The 23508-nt window shown below is 36.0% G+C and overlaps 1 protein-coding gene across 8 annotated transcripts in view; it reads right to left on the bottom strand.

Annotated features, from left to right (window-relative positions):
• LOC101742414 (rap1 GTPase-activating protein 1) overlaps nt 1-23508 on the bottom strand; it is a 391261-nt gene that overhangs the window by 74543 nt on the left and 293210 nt on the right. Inside the window, exon 2 of one of the 8 annotated variants that reach the window (XM_021351669.3) lies at nt 4725-4763. The exons of the other annotated variants lie outside the window; for them this stretch is intronic. Coding sequence (XP_021207344.1) covers nt 4725-4763 — 39 coding nt within the window. The remainder of the gene's footprint in view (nt 1-4724; nt 4764-23508) is intronic. 8 annotated transcript variants of the gene reach the window in all.

Below are 23508 nucleotides of genomic sequence, written 5' to 3'. Positions count from 1 at the left end.
ACATTAACGTATTCGAACTAAACATAAAAATGTGATGGTGCGTGCTTAATCTCGAATATGCGACTTCTCTAATACAAGTCAGTTATGACACACGAATAACCACACTTTTTTTTTTCTTTTGGGCCGGGAGCCGAATCTCCTACGAGGTCCCCGCGCCTAAGGGGATATGTGGGACTTGACGATCTGCTGATGTTGGAAGCAGACCGCGGCCCCAAGGAGTTTTAAGGCCCTACCGCACTAAGCGACTCCCCTCTCTTACACCCGATGTCCGATCTCCGCTCGGGGTCAGAACCCGGTCAGAGTAGGAGGCAACACTACAACCAGACTCGCGGTGCCACCCACACGAATAACCACACAGCCCTAATGTCTCGTTTGAAAATTAACTTAGCGCACGCCGTACGCACTAATTGACGACGCCATCGAAAACTCGCAAGTTTCCAAACTTAAGGCTCTTGAACTATTTTAAACTAGACACGTGATTGCTGCCTCAGACTTCTAGTGAGCACACTCGAAAATTAGTAAGACATGTTAACTCATATCTATTAAGATGTTATGATGCGTGTGATTTTGCGAAGGCCATTCTTTGGTTCGAATCTTAATTTCGGTCATAAAATATGACGTACGAATTAAACTTGCGACTTTTTTTATTGCTTAGCTAGATGCACGAGCTCACAGCCCACCTCATTGTTACGTGGTTACTGGAGCCCATAGACATCTACAACGTAAATGCGCCACCCACCTTGAGATATAATTACTAAGGTCTCAGTATAGTTACAAACCGAAACGCATTACTGCTACCTGGTCCTACCCGTGCGTACTTACAAGAGGTCCTATTACCAATAAAAAATTGTCTGCAAAAACATTAAATAAAACATTTCGTTCGAATATTCGTAACACAAATTCTTAGATAAGGCGGCACTCGATACTTACTCGTAATTGTGTTTTAAAAAAAAAGAAGATCAAACGATCTTGCGAGCGGTTCTCAAAGTTTCGGGTAACGTGAACGAGATTCGAATAATGGCACAATTAAAGCCTGTCCGGATTAACCGAATAATTCAGGTCAAGCCATCACGATTTTAGCGAATTCAACCAAGTAACGGCCCAGTTGTTACTCCGTGACCTCGGGTATTAAGCGACGTTTTTGGCTAGAACACATCGGGGCCAGTGGGACGTTTTATAATGTCAGTTCTATGCCAGGAAACTAAACACAATGGGCTAGCATTAAACCTTGATGACAGAATAGACTAGCTTTATGCAGACATTATGCGGAAAAATCTGTGCCAAAAAAATCATCTCTATATATAAAAATGAATTGCTGTTCGTTAGTCTCGCTAAAACTCTAGAACGGCTGGACCGATTTGGCTAATTTTGGTCTTGAATTATTTGTGGAAGTCTAGAGAAGGTTTAAAAGGTAGATAAATATGAAAATGCTCGGAATTAAATAAAAATAACAATTCTGTTTTTCCTTTGATATGTCCCCCGTCGGACGGATTCCTTTTGTTTGTTTTAAGTTTATTTTAAACAAAAGTTTAGGTCTTTTATTTATCGATTGAGGCACTACGAAGTCTGCCGGGTCAGCTAGTATATAAATATTTATGTCAAACATTAACCTCCACTTTTTAAGGACTAAATGATATTTATTGAGCAAGTTGGGTGGGTAGACGAAACTCAGAACTGACTTGGTTATCAGAACCTATAGACAAAACAATGCAAATGCTATCACTTACTTTAACGAAAGTTGTTTAAATTCTATTACATACCCGTGAAACATAAGGTCATTGTTTAATATCTAAATGGGTATATGTTTACACATACCTAAGTATCTCTGGTTCCCATAGTACTAATAAGGAAATCGATTTTGGAGCCACATAACCTTATTTTATTTGCCCCAAGTTTTATAATTATTATGTATTGAATAATAGATATTCTATACTCCTCTTCTCGGCACACAATACCTATATAATTTCATCAGTAACAACGTAATTTTATAAATATAGCAGGCTTAATTTTTATTAAGTTATGTTACTCATTAATCACCGAAGCCGATCTTGAAAATGTATTAGGTACGTATTTCCATAAACACGGTACCAGCCTGTTGGATTCGAACTCTAGAATAGTCGCTGTACCAAGCGTGTCGTATTCCTTCAGACTTAAAATGTATATCACATCGACGCAAAAGACCTCTGGAAATCCTCAAGTACAGTGTATGCTTTAGAGCACTACATGAGTGTAGTGTCTGCTTTCAGAGAGTTAGGTGACGTTCATAATTATCTGTTCAACCCTTCGTGGTTTTATCATACTCGCATGTCTTCCGAACCAACGACCTAACTGGTAACCAACCCTTAATTCGAACATGAAGCGGCTTGGTCGGTAGGCAGCAGCTTGACTCTGCCCCTGACATTGCTGAAGTCCATGGGCGACGGTAACCACTCACCATCAGACCGTATTTTTATTTTTTTTATTGCTTAGATGTGTGGACGAGCTCACAGCCCACCTGGTGTTAAGTGGTTACAGGAGCCCATAGACATCTACAGCGTAAATGCGCCACACACCTTGAGATATAAGTTCTAAGGTCTCAGTATAGTTACAACGGCTGCCCCACCCTTCAAACCGAAACGCATTACTGCTTCACGGCAGAAATAGGTGGGGCGGTGGTACCTACCTGTGCGGACTCACAAGAGGTCCTACCACCAGTAATTACGCAAATTATAATTTTGCGGGTTTGATTTTTATTACACGATGTTATTCCTTCACCGTGGAAGTCAATCGTGAACATTTGTTAAGTACGTATTTCATTAGAAAAATTGGTACCCGCCTGCGGGATTCGAACACCGGTGCATCGCTAGATACGAATGCACCGGACGTCTTATCCTTTAGGTCACGATGACTTCGAAATGTACCGTATGCTCGTCTGCCTACAAGGGCAAAAAAAAACATTTTTTTTTGCCTGTTTCTTCCGTACGCAATTATACCTTTCAGTTTGATGACTACAATAGGCATATCACGTTTAATATTTACGGCTCCTTCTATGAGCAAGCGACGAGCTGAATTTCTTTGCTCATAACGGATTCGATAAACCAATTTTCATAACAATGTATTACAACACAAATTGTAACACGCGCTATAAGTTTCGTAATCTATCGGGGGAACGTCGTCGGCCCGTGTCGTAACTCATAACAAGACTAAAAGCGATGTGCTATGAGAATATCGAAGCGAACTTCTATTTCCCATTTCATTTGGCGCGTGTTTCGGCGACTGAGCATGGCGCGAGGAAAAAACGTGGGCCCGTCAAAAAACCGTTACGGAAATCGATGTCGTATGTCACACAACAGTAATCGAATTGCAATGAATAGGACCGTGAGCGACGTAATAGAGAACTATCTAGTGACTAAACGAACTATGTAAGAGAAAAACAAAAGTTCTCTATGCAACTTGTGGTTACTGGTGGTAGGACCTCTTGTGAGTCTGCGCGGGTAGATACCACCTATATGCCTATTTCTGCCGTGAAGTAGTCATGCCTTTCGGTTTGAAGGGCGGGGCAGCCGTTGTAACTATAGTTGAGACCTTAGAACTGATATCTCAAGGTGGATGGCGCATTTACATTGTAGATGTCTATGGGCTCCAGTAACCAGTTAACACCAGGTGGGCTGTGACCTCGTCCACCCATCTAAGCAAAAAAAAAAACAAAAGAATGCAGGTGTTGTCGGAAATTTAAAGTTATGGCTCAGGTTAGAAGCGAACATTTCTGTGATTGCCTAACACCAATAGACCGGCAACCGTCTTGTGCGGGCTAAAAGTCTGCTGTGATTGATAGACATTTCAATTGGCCGTCACATTTACTAATATTTGAAATATGGAAAATTGAACAACCAGTTAAGATATAAGCAAAACCTCTTCACCGGTGTAATAATTACATATAAAGTTAATTTTATAGTCGTTGGTAAATACAACCTAAATAAATAATAATTTAAGACCATTGAATGTAATACGACTAATACCGAAAAACTATTGAATTACAGTAGTTTCTGTAAAGCGCACGTTGATTTTTCCGCCTGGAAATACTAAACAACAACGTGCCGCTATGAAATGCCATATTCAGGTCTCAAATGAAAAATGCAGTGTGAAGCGGTCGAGGCGCTGAATGAGGTACCCGGTTGCAAAATGAAAACAAAAATCCGGCGCCGACAGAAAGCGGTTACATCATCAAATAAAAATTCACTTTCCACTAAAACGGAAACTGTTATTTATATTGTTTTCATACGAAAATGCCTTAATATATATTTTATTTTAGTGTACTGGTGGTGGTAGGACCTCTTGTGAATCCGCAGGGGTAGGTACCACCGCACTGCTTGTAACTATACTTGAGACTTTAGAACTTATATCTCAAGGTGGGTGGCGCATATACGTTGTAGATGTCTATAGGCTCCAGTAACCACTTAGCACCAGGTGGGCTGTGAGCTCGTCCACCCATCTAAGCAATAAACAAAAAGCCACAACGAAAGAATCACTTTAAATTTGCAAGCGCTCTATCGATTTCAATTTGTAATAATTTTCGGCAGCAATCGCTTCAAACTTTTTATGAGTGCTTCAAAAGTAGTCGTATATTATCGTGATACCCGCCGATTCTGTGTAAAATTCATTCAGGATTCAACTTCTATTTGAATATCAACGACTCTTTGAAATTCAATGCGACTTTTATGATAATTTACGTTAAAATCTCCTACCTCCCTTGGTGGGTTTTCATATTCATTGCCAAAAAATACCTGAAATAAAAAAGAACATTATTATTATTGACATACTTGGCTCATAATTAAAACGTGTTTCATTCAAAACGGACAGTGAAGATGGTGTTACATCATCAGGAATATCACATACTATACAATTTTATTTCAATACGTGTATGTGCAAGTGTGTGTGTGCGTGCCAGCTTCAGAATATTATATTGCTAAATACAAACATGTATGTAATAAATCTGATGATGAAACAATTCTGAATCAAAATAAATCAACTTCAAAACGGTGTACTAACACAGAGTTACATTAATTAATAATATTTTATTACAAGATAATTGTATTTTTTTTGTTATTCAACTTCAATTATGCATCAAAATTTTAATGCATTAATCTGCAAATGTTTTTTAAAATATTAAAGAAATATGTTGCTTAATCGTTTAAAGGAAAATATGGAAGGTAAACTCGTGTTCATAAAATTTGGCTAACAAAATAAAACTATTCTGCATCACTAAGCCGTAAGTGCTCTTATATAAACACGTAAGTGAAAAACAATTTCACTGCGTATTTATTTATTCTTCGGGATTCTTGCAGAGAATTTATGCGGGAACACGAATAAATCGGATATATAAACGCGAGGTAGCTTATCTTATGAGATATTGCCGCTATAAAGTATTTGAAGTGAGTGGGACGCTTCGAGAACGCAAGAAAGTATTTGAGTTACTACTTAATTTGAAAAATATTATGAGTAAGTGCCCAAGTTTTTTAATTCAATTCGGTCGCAAGATGAAAAAGGTTTTAAGAGATATTTTTTATCATGCAGTGGGACATTATGAATTTTGTCTGAAAATTAATTATCTTTAAAATGATTGCCTTTTGGGTAATGTTTATATATTTCGTGTGAAAAAGGAGTATATGTGATTTTATTCATTATAAAAAAAAAGTACATATTTACTTGAACATTTCAGTTGATCAAATTGCGCCCTGCTAACCACGCGTGTCCTATAATTATTTATCTGTATCTGTTCTGTTTAGTTTCGTGATATGAGAATCTATTATTTATTATCAATAGTATACAATTACAATGACCGTGCGTTTACAATTTTTGTACATAAAATATCACACAACTTAGACTGGTAGACGTGAATATGTGAATATCATAATAATAGCTTCTAGAAGTCTCCAAGCCACAAGGCATGCACTTTGGTTTAAAGGATAGGACAGCTGATACTACAATACTTCGAACTCGTTCTGCAACATGTATTGTATGTATTGTATTGTGTTGGTGAATGGTATTCACTTCGTAGTGATTATGGGCTAAAGCTCAAAAGGGTAGGCTAAAGCCCATAAGGCCCATAAGGTACTAAAGTACCGCTTTATACCAGACGGGCCGTTATTTTCTACCCATCTTATTGATGTTAGAGCGTCTTATGCACAGGTTGGTATCGTCCTCCGGTCTATTTCAGCTGTGAAGCAATAATGCGATTGGGCTTGAAGGATGGGGTAGTTATTGAACTATAAAACGGAGACTTAGAACTCATGTCGTGACGACATTAGTATTAGTTGCCGGAGCTCATATCTATGGGCTCCGGTAACCAATTAGCAACAGGCGGATCGTGAACGTAATAAAAACATCAACATTAGAATCTAAAACTAACAACCTATCATTTCTTTTCAGATTTAGAGCAGTTTACCAGTTTACCCAAGCAATCAAAACCAACCTAATTTTTATAAGTTTTTCTTTGACAAGACTCGTAAATTAGAAACAAAAATTTCTTAATGAAACTGTTGCAAATATCCTTGTCGAGATAAAACTTTCCTTTGTATAAAATCGATCATTGAAATCGTCGCTTCAGGCGAACCGGAGGCTAATGTTCTAAAATACGATGAAAATGGCCTACCAATTACTTAGATAACATCTCGAGACATTTTAACGTTAATGGGATGAAAAAATTACGTATTTGTTAAGGAACGAATTCATTTTTTACTTGCGAAAGTCGCGTTAATCGGATTAAGTTTTTAATCACTCATCTATATTCTATATATGTATTCAATTCATTATTATTTATATGTTAAGTTCCACAACTCATGGTTACCGAGTTTATTGGCCTATTTTACATTCTAAAATCGTCTCCGCAAATATCATCATTCTATTGACAAAATATGTCAACTCCTATTATAAATTACAGTTAATGCTAATTTATAATTGATGCGTACTATCCAAGTTCATTATTAATGTTAAAACTTTATACACCGATGAGAAAAAAAGTTTTTTTTATATTGCTTAGATGTGTGGACGAACTCACAGTCTACCTGGTGTTAAGTGGTTACTGGAGCCCATAGGCATCTACAACGTAAATACGCCACGCACCTTGAGATATAAGTTCTAAGGTCTCAGTATAGTTACAACGGCTGCCCCACCCTTCAAACCGAAACGCATTACTAAAAATATCTTAGGTACTTGTCCCTGTTTGCAGAAAAGACGAACATATTTAAACAAAATGGCAGACAGCTCGGCGCTATCTTTTCATATTATAAAAACAATAAACACACTTTCGCCTGATACAGTGCCAAATCTGCTTACAATACAATCGTTTGATGTAAATCTAGAACGTTAATACCACAGATCATTGTGTTTCTATGATCTGTGGTTAATACGTTGTGTGTACCAACTGCAACATTTTAATAGGATACAGGAAAACATTTGCGCATCATGTATGTGTACTAAATTTGATAAATGTTATTGTACTGTTTTAAACAAACCTAATTACTTTGTATTAGACATATTTGTATTCTATTATATTTAAAAAAATGTGATCTCGTTATTATATTATTCAGATTGGCAGACTGCCTAAGGGTTTATGCGTAGGCGGTGTTCGGTAAATACCGCTTCCAAGAGAGACTAAAAAAACTATCAAATTAATGGTTTTTATACTATGATTATATATTTGAGATATATAATTTAGTTAGTATCGAAAATCAAATAATCTCGATTTTATAAGGCAATGAGTTTAGATCGTTCACTTCTGAAAATCAAACATTGGTAATGTTTAATTAATTTAAATGTATCAACAGAGTAAAATAAATTTAATTATTTCATTGATATTTCGTTCAATATTTGGTACAATCGACAGCGGTGACAAATGCAATCATGGTTTGTTTAGTGGGTCAGTACGTGACATTAATCATAATGAATATGTAGGTAATTCGGATTATAGTTGAATCCAAAGTAAGAAAAAATCGATGCTACTAGTACTATCGTTCTAGACTATAACTGTCGTCTATAAAGCATTGGGTAGTTGCTGAGAAAAATAAAACAGTGATAGTGTGTTCGAGTTTTAGGCCAGGCGCGCACTAGCGACCATTTCGCAGCGGCTAGTATGGCGACCCGGCCGCAAGTGTCGCGACCAAGCATGCGGCCAGAACTGCGGCCAAAATTGTCAGTAACGAGTAAAGAATGCTTCGAAATGGCCGCATTAGGATCACAGGTTACCTCATTGGTCGCAGCGGCTGCTGGCTCTTTGCGACCATGTACGCGCACTGATGGATATTTCCATACAATGCATTTTTGGAACAAAGTTCCTTATGGGACGATGCGGAGGGGTACCCTAACGGGGAAAAAACGTCCGTAACGTAAGATTTTTATTAGTAATGCACACAGTGTACGACTTAACTTTGTAATAATACCGTACAAAAAATAACATATATTTTTATCAATTATTGACTATGATCTCAGAGCGTTCGTTTGCGCAATACACTAACTCTTATGCAAACAATCGTGAATGAAGTGTATCACAATAAGTTTGCACGTTACCGAATGACCGTGAGTTGTTGCGAAACCTCCAGTTTTATTTTCTTTATACCTCGAATATAACTTCATTAAAATTAATATTTTTATAATAAGGAACTTCGTTCCTATCTGGTGTTCCACGACACCATACATCTTTTTTTAATTGCTTAGATAGGTGGACGAGCTCGCAGCCCACCTGGTGTCAAGTGGTTACTGGAATCCATAGACATCTACAACGTAAATGCGCCACCCACCTTGAGATATAAGTTCTAAGGTCTCAAGATAGTTACATAGACTGCCCCTTCCTTCTAACCGAAACGCATTACTTCACGGTAGAAATAGGCAGGGCAACTGTATATATTTCGCTGGCCGCCGCGACCTGGCCGCTGCGACTGTCGCCAATGCGTGCCTTGGCTTAGAGTCCGTATCCTAGATACACATAAATTCCGTATTACGTCAACAAGCTGCATGATTCTGGAAGTCAGAGCTAGCCTTCGATTTTATATCTCAACGTGGGTGGCTTGACTGTACTGTTTATGGACTGTGATAAACTTTATTACTCTGTGAACTTGTCTATGTAACTTGCACGAGACATTCTGTGATTTACTGCTAACTTAATTAATTTAAAGTGTATACAGCTTATGTGCGATTATGTATGTTAGGTAATTTTATAAATTATCGGTCTAGAAAACATGTATTTTTTTTATTTTTTTATTGCTTAGATGTGTGGACGGTCTCACAGCCCACCTGGTGTTAAGTGGTTATTGGAACCCATAGACATCTACAACGTAAATGCGCCACACACCTTGAGATATAGTTCTAAGGTCTCACAGTATAGTCACAACGGCTGCCCCACCCTTCAAACCGAAACGCATTACTGCTTCACGGCAGAAATAGGCGAGGCGGTGGTACCTACCCGTGCGGACTCACAAGAGGTCCTACCACCAGTAAATTGGATTTGGCATAAATAAACGTTTGGAGTGGGCGTGTTACAAATTCGTTATAATACATCATTGACGTTTATTTTTAAGCATCGGTGAGCTTGTTATTATTCCAATGCTTTTAAATTAATACACTGGTTTTCCTAAAAAAAAATGCTGTGACGAATGGAAGAGCTGACAGCCCACCTGGTGTTAAGTGGCTATCGTGGCCTAGACATATTATCAACAACGCAAATACCCGGCACCCACCTACTGCCCCATTGTTACTGTCTCACAACACAATAGGCAGGGTAGTGGTTGTATCTACATGTAAAAGCTCACAAGAAGCCCTACCACCACTCTAACTCTAAAATTGTTTCAGATTTGATTTTTATTACATAACTAGCTGACCCGGCAAACTTCGTAGTGCCTCAATCGATAAATAAAAGACCAACACTTTTGTATAAAATAAACTTAAAACAAACAAAAGGAATCCGTCCGACGGGGGACATATCAAAGGAAAAACAAAATTGTTATTTTTATTTAATTCCGAGCATTTTCATATTTATCTATCTTTTAAACCATCTCTGGACTTCCACAAATAATTCAAGATCAAAATTAGCCAAATCGGTCCAGCCGTTCTCGAGTTTTAGCGAGACTAACGAACAGTAATTCATTTTTATATAATATATAGATGTTATTCCTGCATTTTGAAAGTCATTCATGAACATTTTTTAAGTACGTATTTTATCAGAAAAAATTGGTACTTGCTCGCGGGATTCTAATATAGGCACAGTCGCATCGTTCAATACAAATGCATCTGCGTCTTATTTTTAGGCCACAATTGCCTTATGTAAATCGGTGACTTTGGCTGACTTTAAATGATATATTCAAAAAAACTCATTCAAAATGGTTCAATCACTAAGACATTTAATGAGCACAAGCACACACACGCATACAGTTTGACTACTTCCTTTTATATCATATACGAGAGATCTATTAAAATATAACAAGTACAAGATCGTATCCCCAAAAGAATATTTCTATGAGGATAATTATTAATAGTAAATACATATTTATAGCCTTATTCATAATTATCGTAATAATAATGAATAACACCATTTGAATCACACTTTTTCAGTCTTCTTGTAACGTCTTATAAAGCCTCGATAACTCATTACTGACAAGTCTTTCATAAAACGTCCATCACACTCAAAAAGTTGTAAGAAAACAATAAGCAATATTGAAAACCTTTGCGATTTCTACATCAAAGAGTCATCAAATACATTGAGGTCAAGCGGTGTTCTTGAGAACATGAAATTCTTCGCAGGAACTTCTTACCTTGAAATAGAAATGTGGGAAAATTCTTTACGGTTCTTACATTAAGCCGACTTATCCGAGCTGTCGTTTAGGAGTTTGCTAGTTGCCGAGTCAAATACCACGGATTTGCTTGAGCCTCTTATCTTTGTGTATAAACGATGTTTGTTTGCCTAGAAATTATATTTTATGTAATTTCCGAGAATTATCATGGTTTGTTCATGTTAAAAAGAGTTTTGATTGCTAAAAAATCATAAAAAGATCAAAAGAAGAATCTTTGTTTAGTACAGTAAAATGCGAATCCGCGCGCATTTGGGATAAGGGATTACGACAAGGTATGGAAGAAAAAGCGTATAATGATAGTCTTAATAAATCTATGCCTCATTTTTTATTTGTTAAGCAATAACATTTAGAAATAATTGTTATTTTAGAGTTAGAATGTTGTTTTGACGTGACAACGTCTTATAATTCGATGGAGCCGGCTGCGCGCATGAAAAAACATGACTCATTGAGGCGTTCCATTTAAGGCTTGAAGTGCAAGTGAGAGCGCGCAACGAGCAACAAAGAGGCACAATCAGCCTCCGCGTTCGGCAGCGTTCGACATCTGTCTCTCTCCTACTTGAGTGAGCGATGCATCCGCGTGGACAGCTGCTATACAGTAATACATTTACATGTTTTCGTCAAGTATGAAATTCAGTGAAAAGTGAATGTGGTATCAATTGTTTATAGCATAGATAATTGCGATAATTGAAAAATGAAACCATTCCATCAGTATTTTCTTATGACGTTGTCACGTTCAACTATCGTCAGTAAACCGACTTTACAGACAACCGATTTTTTAAAAAGTAATTTCCATTTTAAGTCCTCAAACAGAAAAGTACGTACGAAGCTGGATACCGTTCACGTAAAGAATACAAATATCGTAAATTTTGTTAGCGCATGCAGCAATTAAGGTGGTACCGTGTCTGCATTAAGGGGCGTAAAACGTTCGGTAGAACAGGTAAAGGTAAAAATCCCGGTGCATGAGCACACGAGAGCTTTCATTAAGGTCGGAGTAAGCCCGACGAAGTGTGCGTTTAAACTTGGAAAATGTTCCGGGAAATAAATCGTGTATTTTTTTTTTAGTTTCAGTTTATTGAGCGCTGTGTAATAAGAGTGGGAGTGTTTTTTTGTTTGTTTTCATTTATTTATTTAGTTACGTGGGTATGTGCGGAGAAAGGCTCACTACCCACCTAATGTTAAATGAACATCGGAGTCTAAACTATGGTATTAATGCTGCTACCCACACCAAAGTTTAATTATCTTTGTAAGTCAATTAATTTCGTACTGTTTTATTTGCGGCAGAAATATGAATAACGGCCAGTAGTGTTAAAAACTGCGGCACAATATAAGTGTACTCTAACATTGGAATCAGTGGAGAGTTTAGGATAAAATGCGAATACTACAACTATTGGATGGCGGCCGAAATACGTTTAACTAAATTTATATTTTGACATATTATTATTCCTTATAAATATTTTTATTTACCGCCGTTTCGAAGTTCCATTGTCTGCTCGAACCGAATGCATTCTTTCAGTGGCTAAACGTTAAGAACGCATGATGTGGCGGTAAGGTGGTTAAACTAATTAAATGACAATGTTTTTGTTACAATTTATAGCGCTCTGACATGTTTAATTAGAAACAGTACATTTTAAAATAAGAACGATTTTTAAAATTAGAAATTAAAAAAATATTTAAGTCTTTGCACTCACAGAAATAAATTACTAAGCAACTTTAAAACTTCCTTCAACCAAAATAGCCGTTCAAAGCAATTATAGTAATATTATTCAAAATGTCCGTTAAAAATTATGCGGTAACCCTTCGAATGGAACGAAAACAACGTAACTAGCATTACATACAGTTAACGCACCGTATGCATAATAACAAAAGGGATGTTTCCTATGTTTTTCTTGTGTACAATCGTGCACGTAATTTAATAAACAAACAAAAAATATTGTAATGACGTCAGATTTCCTATTTTAAAAAATATGTATAGTGCGTGCTTAGTGAATATAAATATCTCTTATGTGATAATTTTAATGCCGCTACTGTCATTCGGCATGTGAATTTTGAAGTCGTCGCGGCCTAAAGGATAAGACGTCCGGTGCATTCGTATCTAGCGATGCAACTTTGTTCGAATCTCGCAGGCGTGGGTACCAATTTTTCTAATGGAATACGTAGTTAACAAATATTCACGATTGACTTCCACGGTGAAGGAATAACATCGTTTGACAAAAATCAAACCCGCAAACATTATAATATGCGTAAGTACTGGTGGGAGGACCTCTTGTGAGTCCCCACGGGTAGGTACCACCGCCCTGCCTATTTTTTCGGTGAAACAGTAATGCGTTTCGCTTTGATCAAACGATTGTATTGTAAGCAGATTTGGCACTGTATCAGGCGAGTGTGTTTATTGTTTTACTAGCGACCCGCCCTCGCTTCGCGGAAACATTAAAACACACATGAAACCAAAAAAATAAAATAATTTTTTTTTTTTAAAAAGTAGCCTATGTTCATCAGGGACAATGTCGGCTTCTAATGGAAAAAGATTTTTTCAAATCGGTCCAGTAGTTTCGGAGCCTATTCGAAACAAACAAACAAACAAATCTTTCCTCTTTATAATATTAGTATAGATGAAAATAGAGCGCCGAGCTGTCTGTCATTTTGTTTAAATATATTCATTTCTTCTGCAAACAGGGACAAGTAACAAAGATATTTTTAGTAATGCGTTTCGGTTTGAAGGGTGGGGCAGCCGTTGTAACTATACTGAGACCTTAGAACTTATATCTCAAGGTGGGTGGCGCATTTACGTTGTAGATGTCTATGGGCTCCAGTAACCACTTAACACTAGGTGGGCTGTGAGCTCGTCCAACCATCCATACAAATTTTTTTTTTTTTTTAAATGTGATTTTTTTGTTTTCGCTCGTAATATAATTTAAATTAATTTGTTTTCTTTGTTCATTTACATATTACACATTGGTTAAGTGCTTCAGAACAAAGTCGTCGAATTATATGAGCCGTGTCCGTACCGCTTTCAGGTTGGTTACAATAAGCAGTTAATGTTTTATAATGTTCCATTTAAAAGTGGTTCTTGAATATCCGTCTAATATCAACGTCGATACTATTCATATTCTCTAATAATGGTAAGCCAATTTTGTTAAAAAAAATTTATTGACCTTGTAGGCAGACGAGCACACGGCCCACCTGATGATGAGGGGTTACCGTCGCCCATGAACTTCAGCAATGCCAGGGGCAGAGCCAAGCCGCTGTCTACCGCTAGCCAAGCCGCTGCCTACCTGCCTAAATTTCAATTTAACTTACGCAATGCGTCATGATCAGAGTAAACGCAACTGATCATCATTGTAATTGGACAAATAAAATACACGGATGGATTAACTCAAATGAATTGTCAATTTGCCAAAGCTAATCCATTCAAATTCACCAGTTTACAGTGTATACAATCTCGCTGGAGCGGAAACAAATATTCATTTAAATCGTTCATTGATTAAATAGAATTGACGTATAGCGATTCATTATTTGATTGGGTGTAGAACGTAGCCTAGCAATTTACCAGAGTCATATTTAGAATAAGCCAGGTACTGTTTTTGTAAAGGCTAAGGAAATTCCAAAAGACCCGTGTGTCTGCTATTTATTTATTAATTGTTCTTTTGTAGGATTTTTAAGCAAATACGCAAAATTAACACAAGAATCTTTAAAGATTCGAAGTTAAATATTTTACTATACTTGAGACCTAAGAACTTATATCTCACGGTGGGTGGCGCATTTACGTTGTAGATGTCTATGGGCTCCAGTAACCACTTAACATTAGGTGGGCTGTGAGCTTTTCCACCCATATAAGCAATAACAAAAAAAAACTATTCAATAAGAAAAAAATCTACATTATTCATTTGATGAATACCTAGGAATTTAGAATAAGCCATGTACTGTTTGTGTAAAGGCTAAGGTAATACAAAGAGACTTGTCTATCTGCTATTTATTTATGAAGTGTTCTTTTGTAGGATTTTTAAGAAAATACGCAAAATGAACACAAGAATCTTTAGAGATTAGGAGTTAAATATTTTACTATTCAATAAGAAAAAAATCTACATTATTCATTTGATGAATACCTAGGAATTTAGAATAAGCCATGTACTTTTCGTGTAAAGGCTAACGAAATGCCAAAAGACTCGTCTGTCTGCTATTTATTTATGAAGTGTTCTTTTGTAGGATTTTTAAACAAACACGCAAAATTAACACATGAATCTTTAGAGATTCGAAGTTAAATATTTTATAATTCAACAAGAAAAAAATCTACATTATTCATTTGATGAATACCTAGGAATTTAGAATAAGCCATGTACTGTTTGTGTAAAGGCTAAGGTAATACCAAGAGACTCGTCTGTCTGCTATTTATTTATGAAGTGTTCTTTTGTAGGATTTTTAAGAAAATACGCAACATGAACACAAGAATCTTTAGAGATTCGAAGTTAAATATTTTATAATTCAACAAGAAAAAAATCTACATTATTCATTTAATGTATACCTAAAGCTTATGATCTTGAACGCATCATCGATCACAGATCGCATGTTAATTAATTAATTGTATTATAAATTAACAAACGTTCGGGACAATGGCATTAGAAAAACGTGAAAAACATCTTGACCCAATGACCGAGCGTCGTGGGAAATGTTTAATCGGTGATTGAAGATAAATTGGCAAATTATGTACAATTAACTGTTGTTACGTTTTTGTCGAGCGATTGCGACCGCATTTATTTATTTATTTATAACTTTATATACTAGACAGTATAAAGGCGGACTTAATGCTATAGGCATTCTCTGACAGTTTACCTCAGGGGAGTGCAGAGATGAACCTTGGTAGGTGTAGTGTGATAATGATATTACTTAAACATATGTATATCGACGCTTGAAAGGCAAACGTGACTAAGCGACAATGCGTGAACTTTACAGTAGACTAATTTAAAGTTGAAATACCTGAAAACAAAATTTATTTTAACGAATCTAGCTGTAGTAGAATCTAGCTAATAGCTGTAGGATTGAAATAATTTTAATAGACCTAGAAATATATTTTTTTTGCGCATCGAATATGGTTATTGCCTATTATTTATGTACAAAGCAGTTATTGTCGCTTAGTCACGTTTGCCTTTCAAGCGTCGATATATATATAACATACATAATATCTATAGATACAAATACTCATACTTAAAAAAATACATTTCCATAATTCATGCATTTTTTCATTTTGTAATCATGCAAATGTCTAAATACAATGATTATGCAACTAATAACGTAATTAACTCCAATAACATGAAACATTACATGATGCAGAGATAATTATTTAAATATACTTACTACAACAGTACGTAGTTTTTACTGAGAGAGAGAGAGAGAGAATACACTTTATTGCACACCAACACAATTGACATTTAAAAAAAACAGTCAAAAAGCACATACATTTGTACAATAGGCGATCTTATCGCTAAAAGGGATCTCTTCCAGACAACCGTTTAATTTACAGAAATTCTGTAAAATATAAAAATATAGTAGGTATGTTGCAGTGTACCACAGACAATACATTATTATAGAAAATATATACATATAATAAACAGATACATGAGTCGTCTATTATCAAAGGTGGCAATCTGTGCAATTGGACAAAAAAATTTTATTGATATGTCAATACAGATTGATTTGAATATAATCGTCTTCTTCAAAGAATACGGTTCAAAACCTGCATTAAATAAAGGTTAATAGTTAACCTGTTATTTATCTAAGAGGTCGTTCCGAAGAGTTTTGTGACTGCCGATGGAATACAAAGTCAATAATTCGTTTTTCTGATTTACCAATCATTGTCCAAAAGTCAGATTGCCGCCTTTGATAATAGTCGACTCACATACCGTTTACATATAATATATACTAATATACTTACACACACATAATAAACCAACAGTATGAAAATGATAAATGATAATGATGCAACAAACAGCACTAAGCAGAGTTCCTTCACCATTCCAGATAATTAGGTATGTCTTAAAAATTTGCATTCAAGAAGTGCATTGGATCCACCACGGAATTGTTTCAAACGTGAATAACGGAAAAGCAGCATGTTAGACCGACTTTATATGACGTTAAGAAAAGAAGTAAAGTGAGTTCGGTATTAGATGCACTTTCAAGGCGATGTAGGGTAATTCGTCGTTCAGATTTGAAAGATAGAAAGTTTTAGAAACGAAAGAAAGCTAATATTCTAAAGAAATGCTCTTAATATATTTTACTTATAGCATGAACGTTATGTTTCAATTTTATTGTGATGACAAGTGCTTTATTTTAATGAGATTTTTTTAGATGATGTTTTTTTTTATTGCTTAGATGGGTGGACGATCTCACAGCCCACCTGATATTAAGTGGTTACTGGAGCCCATAGACGTCTACAACGTAAATGCGCCACCCACCTTGAGATATAAGTTCTAAGGTCTACGGCTGCCCCACCCTTCAAACTGAAACGCATTACTGCTTCACGGCAGAAATAGGCGGGGCGGTGATACCTACCCGTGTGGACTCACAAGAGGTCCTACCACCAGTAAATGATGGCTAAGATTAATTTGAATGTTTAGTAACATAGATCAAATTTTACGAAATATTATTTTAATACTATTAAGCATAGCAAGGTGCTTTATGGTTACTTCTTATATCGATTCATAATTCGCTAGATCAAGATTTGGCCTTAACAATATTTTTGTTCAGAAGTTAATTTCACAATTACCAGCTGCATTAAGATTTTAAATATTATTTATTACTAGCGACCCACCCTCGTTTCGCTTCGGAAACATTAAATTTTATTATTGAATAGCGGAGTCCCGCGATGTTATGTCCCGTCGTACCGCGGGTGACGCCGCGGGGCGCAGCTAGTCTAAAAAGTGTAAAGCCTACTTGTGTAAAGTTACTCCTTATATCATCAGCTACCTATCAGTGAAAGTCCCATCAAAATCGGTCCAGCCGTTCCAGAGATTAGCCGGAAAAAACAGACAGATAGACAGACGGACAAAAATTGTAAAAATTGCTATTTTGGTGTATGTACCGTATATATATTCATATGCATGTAGTAAAAAGCGGTTATTTCAATATTACAATCAGACATTCCAATTTTATTTATATGTATAGATAAAAAATATGTTTAGTAAGGAGGTTTGTTTTGTTTTCTTTTAACAGTAATATATTTGGTCAGTACTGAAGCGATTCGGAGTCTGGTCGCGTTTTATCGATTGCCTCGTCGAATGCAGTTTCCAGAAATACATCCTTGACGTCTTACGGTCGCGGAAGCGTTTCTTTTGATCGTGAACGTTCGGTTTAAAAAAAGATATTTGATTGCCAGTCTTGAATGATATAACGACGGTAACCCGAACCGGCGTGTAGATATTTTTGAATCGGTTTGTTTTAGACATGTAGGTAGGTACACCGGGCAAACGAAATGCACATTTTATTTAGATAATAATTAAAACACACTAAGATAATTAATTATTCTTTCATTTTATTATTTCATTGCCCCTGCCTATTTCTGCCGTGAAGCAGTAATGCGTTTCGGTTTGAAGGGCGAGGCAGCCGTTGTAACTATATGGGTGGCACATTTACGTTGTAGATGTCTATGGGCTCCAGTAACCACTTAACACCAGGTGGGCTGTGAGCTCGTCCAACCATCTAAGCAATAAAAAAAAAATTAAAAAAAATTTACATTGTCTCCACCAAGTACATAACATTATAAAGATACCGTGTCTATTTTTTTGTTTTCACAAGTTTCAAGAGGTCACCGAAGCCAATAACTCCCACAACGATTAGTGCAATAACGGCTGTCTTAATTTAAAAATATTGACAGTATGTATACACAACTTGGATTTAACACTCAAAACAAAATATTTTGTATTAAGTAAGATGTGTTTAAGAACATCTCGAGTCTTGTATTTTGAGTTTTCCTTCATAATGACTTCAGAATAATATATAGCATTTCCAAGAGGTCCAATGAACTAAGCATTTTTTTTTAGATTATGAGCATAATATTAATTCAAAATTTAAAAAGCCCCTAATTATACGGTTCAGCTAGAATAAGTTTACTATCTCTGAATGCCATTCTTTAGCTGCTCATAAGCGTGAAACGTACGTACACAATAGTAATTACCATTTTCGTGCATTAATTATTATTTTTCACCGCTAACTTCGAAGTCTCGAACTTTCGATTGCGTTTCCAATTTCGAATCATCAACTCACTTGTTACATTACATCACTAAATGCAAAACATTTCACTTTGCCAACTAATTGAATATGCAATTTCGAAAAGGGCACATCTCTGAAAATGTAAAATTTTCAGGAAATAAAAAAATACTGATTTTTTTCTAAAGTAGTATAAAATTTAAAATATTTACTTTTGAGATATATTTTAGTGTTAATTAGCAATTGAAAATTACTGGAATCATTATAAAATGGGTGTAGGTAAGCCTCAAAACTACATGTATATGAAAAAAACGTATTTGACAAAATATGCGACATGTGCCCTTTTCGAAATTGCATATTCAATTTATATATCATACTCAACAATATCGTAACGTTTTCAAACAAAAATCAAACACGTTCGTTCATTTAAAATTAAACAAAGAACTGACAGCGCACAAGGAAACGGTGAATTACTTCGACCGTGTTGTAGATTATTTTGATGTGTGCTGTAACGTAATTGAGGAATAATAATTATCTGGAAATTTATTACTAACCACACGAATATGCTATTCGTACATTAAAATAACACCTGTTATAATATTTAATGAATTTTAACGTCAGTCGTGCTCGATGTCTGTGGTGTTAAGTGGTTACTGGAGCCCATAGACATCTATAACATAACTGCACCATCCACCTTGAGATATAAGTTCTAAGGTCAACGGCCGCGCCACCCTTCAAATCGAAATGCATTACTATTTTACCGCAGAAATAGGCAGGGTGGTGGTACCTACCCGTGCGGACTTACAAGAGGTCCTACTACCACCAGTGAAAAAATGTATTCAATAACCTTTCAAAAACTACATGTTAAGCTTTGTAGGCTATCACATTATGAGCTAAGAGAGGTGGGACTAACAACTGTCCGAGTTATAAGACAACAACTAAAAGGCGGTTACTTTGCGAACGCGTCGACTAGCGGATTGGAATCACGACTCGCCGAGAAGACCTGGCGATCAACTTAGCAGGCATTATCGAATCCAGTGTCTTTAGTGCGAGTTTTTTTAACGTAAAAGTTAACCCAATTTTGTATGCAGTTGGAATATCGCTCCTAAAGGCAAACGTAGGCAAACGATCCCATTCCATACAAATATGAGTTAACTTTTACGCTATCGAGAACGTTAAGAAACTCACACTGAGCACACTGGAGATAAGAGTTACACTTTATCGAATCTAAGCTGCATTTAAAGTTATCTTAAGATAATTGAGTAATCGATTTTGCGCTTTATTGCGTCGCGTAACTCTATTAAAAGTGTTAATTTAAAAATGTTATTTATATTATAACATAAATTACAATAATATTTTCTTTTAACTTATTTAGGTTAAGTTAATCCGATTTATTTGTACTTTTATTCTCTATTCATTTAAATTCCTTCAGCTCAACAGATTAGAAAATTTCAACCAATACCTAAATTTTTATGTATTTCCATTAATAAAAAATCATTAATAAATTACAAAAGGTTACATAGACATCTATCTATGCTTAATTCTTGGAAGCTCTGGGACTACGAAGGGACGGTTTTCTCTGTGTTTTGAATCGTATTTTCCATAGGGCAGTGGTATTGCATAGGGGTTGTGCTTAGAGGAATTATTCGAGATTATAGCATTATTTTCTTTTTACCATCACATAAACAAATGGAATTATAGCGTTTATTCACAATGCGTTTCCAGATATCCATTTTGATCCATATCATCTAGTTCTGAAACGAACTGCCCTCCACCCTGTTTCCAGAATGCTATAAACATGTTCTTCAGTAATATAAGTCAATATGAATCAATATAACTGGTTACTCCGGAAACCGGGTATGAGTCAGATACTGGCAATAAATTATATCCTTCTTGAATTCTGAATTCCAGATTTTTTTACTTTTTTTATTGTCGAATTCTCATGTGAAATTTGATGATCATAACTAATCTAAACTACAACATATTTGACTGTAATAGATTAGCTAAAATTTTAAATTATTTTACAAAAGAAATATGATGTGTTGTTTAGGTTTGTCCGTGACCCAATTTACATTGTTTATTTTATCTGTTTCATTTTATAGGTTTTCTCCGTTCCACGATTTACATGACCCATTTGATGATTAGCATTTATTCCAACACATAGAAATCACAATTCTTTTTATTATTACTTAGATGGGTGGACGAGCTCACAGCCCACCTGGTGTTAAGTGGTTACTGGAGCCCATAGATATCTACATTTCAATGCGCCACCCACCTTGAGATATAAGTTCTAAGATCTCAGTATAGTTACAACGGCTGCCCCACCCTTCGAACCGAAACGTATTACTGCTTCACGGCAGAAATAGGCAGGGCGGTGGTATCTACCCGCGCGGAATCACAAAAGGTCCTAACACCAGTAATTACGCAAATTTTAATTTTGCGGGTTTGATTTTTATTACTATTACACGATGTTATTCCGTCACCGTGGAAGTCAATCGTGATCATTTGTTGAGTACATTATTAGTTGAGAGTATAGTGTTGAATACGCTTTACCCTTAGATCCATATAATAATCCTATAAAAACGAGCATGCCGGGCGTCTTACCTGTAATTAATTATCAGGCCACGAACGCATGCTCGTTAATGTTTCGCACATAACACAAAAACTGTAGGCACCAATTAATATTCAGATAAAATTCGACCTTAGGGCAACTGGGAATTGTTAGAAATATTTTATTGTTAGCTTTAATATTTTAATAAATTTTGTTTTGGTTAGTTGACGGAAGAAGTTCAAATTCATTCGACATTTTCTACGTTGCATATTTAAAGCAGGTTCACATGCGTGCCTGTAAAAATAAGTATGTACTCGGCATATGTTTGTTTAGGTGTTACAAGCACTACTGATATTGCACAGATGCGGTGAAAATATTTTAAGAGCGAAACGCATATTTTATGAACTCTAAAGAATGGTCGACATAGAGTTTTATTTCAATAATAGTCCTATTAATCTTTCCTTTCATTTAGGAATCGGATAAAAAACAAAATCAAGTAGTTTCGAGCGTTAACAAAATACGTATATTTTAGAGAGAGAGAGAGAGAGAGAGAGAGAGAGAGAGAGAGAGAGAGAGAGAGTATTCTTTATTGTACACCAAAAAACAAATAAACAGTGCGATACATTAAAAACAAAAAAGTACAATTGGCGGTCTTATTGCTAAGAGCGATCTCTTCCAGACAACCATCAGGTGGACAAGAATCATTTATATCATATATTTTAGTATACTTTATGACAACATTTATATAGAAAATTGTATTATATCCAATTCTCCTGGTCCGTCTAGAAATACTTTAGTAAGATGTCTAATTTACATACATTACACGAATCATTAACATAGTACACGATTCCGATCCGGTAGTAGATTCATTCGCGAACCAATTGCTCTTGAGTTGTTAAGTCTCCTTCGGAGGCGCTCGGGCAGTTGTTACCAAATCCCACCCCTCCTGGCTGAGCCTTTGCTCGCCCACCTGTCCTGGGGAAACTGGAAGGGCCTTCGGGCCACCAGTAATCTTTCAATCATAAAAAAAAACATAGTACTAATAATATTATTTATGACTAATTTATTTAATTTTATTATACATGCAATAACAATTTTCAAGTGTCTAATTGAATTTTATTGCGGATTGAAAGGTTCGTCGGAACTGATAAGCACATTTTTTGTATACTCGTATTGTATCTTTATTTAGTCTAGATATGCTGCTTTTGAGACCAAATCGTGTGATTTTGCTGCCGCGGAGATAAGCAGAAGCCATTTAATGTCATCATGGCCTACAGGATATGTCGAACGGTCTACTCGTATCAAACGATGCGACATGTCGACGTTTAAGATCGCGGAGACTGATTCTAAGATTTCTAAATACGTAGCTAACATATTACCACGAAATACTGCCATGAAGAACAGATAACATTGTGTATTCAAATCGAAGCTGCACATAAAAATTTACGCATTTACTGGCGGTTGGAAATATGAGTAATCCCGTAGGTACTACAATTCTTAGATGTGCCGTGAAGCTGTCGTGCCTCCGGCTTGAAAAGCGGAGCAACCGTATGTAATATATTTTCGAGACTTGGACCTCCCTCTCAAGGTGAATGGCAACATTCACGTTGGACTATATTCACTGGTAAACTCTGAACACCAGACGGACCTTGAGCTCATACAAAAAAATACAAATACACTAAGCAAAATAGATCTAAGCTGATCTAAGCTTCAAAAGATATTTACTAGACAGCGATAATCCTGACACACACAGAGTATACGAATTAATGATACATATACTACAGGATATATTTTTATTTCACTATTCTATGTAGGTGGTAAGTAGGTAGGTAGTAATAGGATGAATAATCTCACAAAACCCTCCCACTAATATTCAGAATCCAGTTAGGAAAGTAAACAGAAGTTAACATTACACACGGATGATAGCGAAATAGTCAGTCT

The sequence above is a fragment of the Bombyx mori genome, chromosome 3 (genome assembly GCF_030269925.1).
Source record: "Bombyx mori chromosome 3, ASM3026992v2".
Classification (NCBI taxonomy): Eukaryota; Metazoa; Arthropoda; class Insecta; order Lepidoptera; family Bombycidae; genus Bombyx; species Bombyx mori.
The sequence above is the reverse complement of the archived record's forward strand: the minus strand, read 5'-3'. Positions and strand labels throughout refer to the sequence as shown.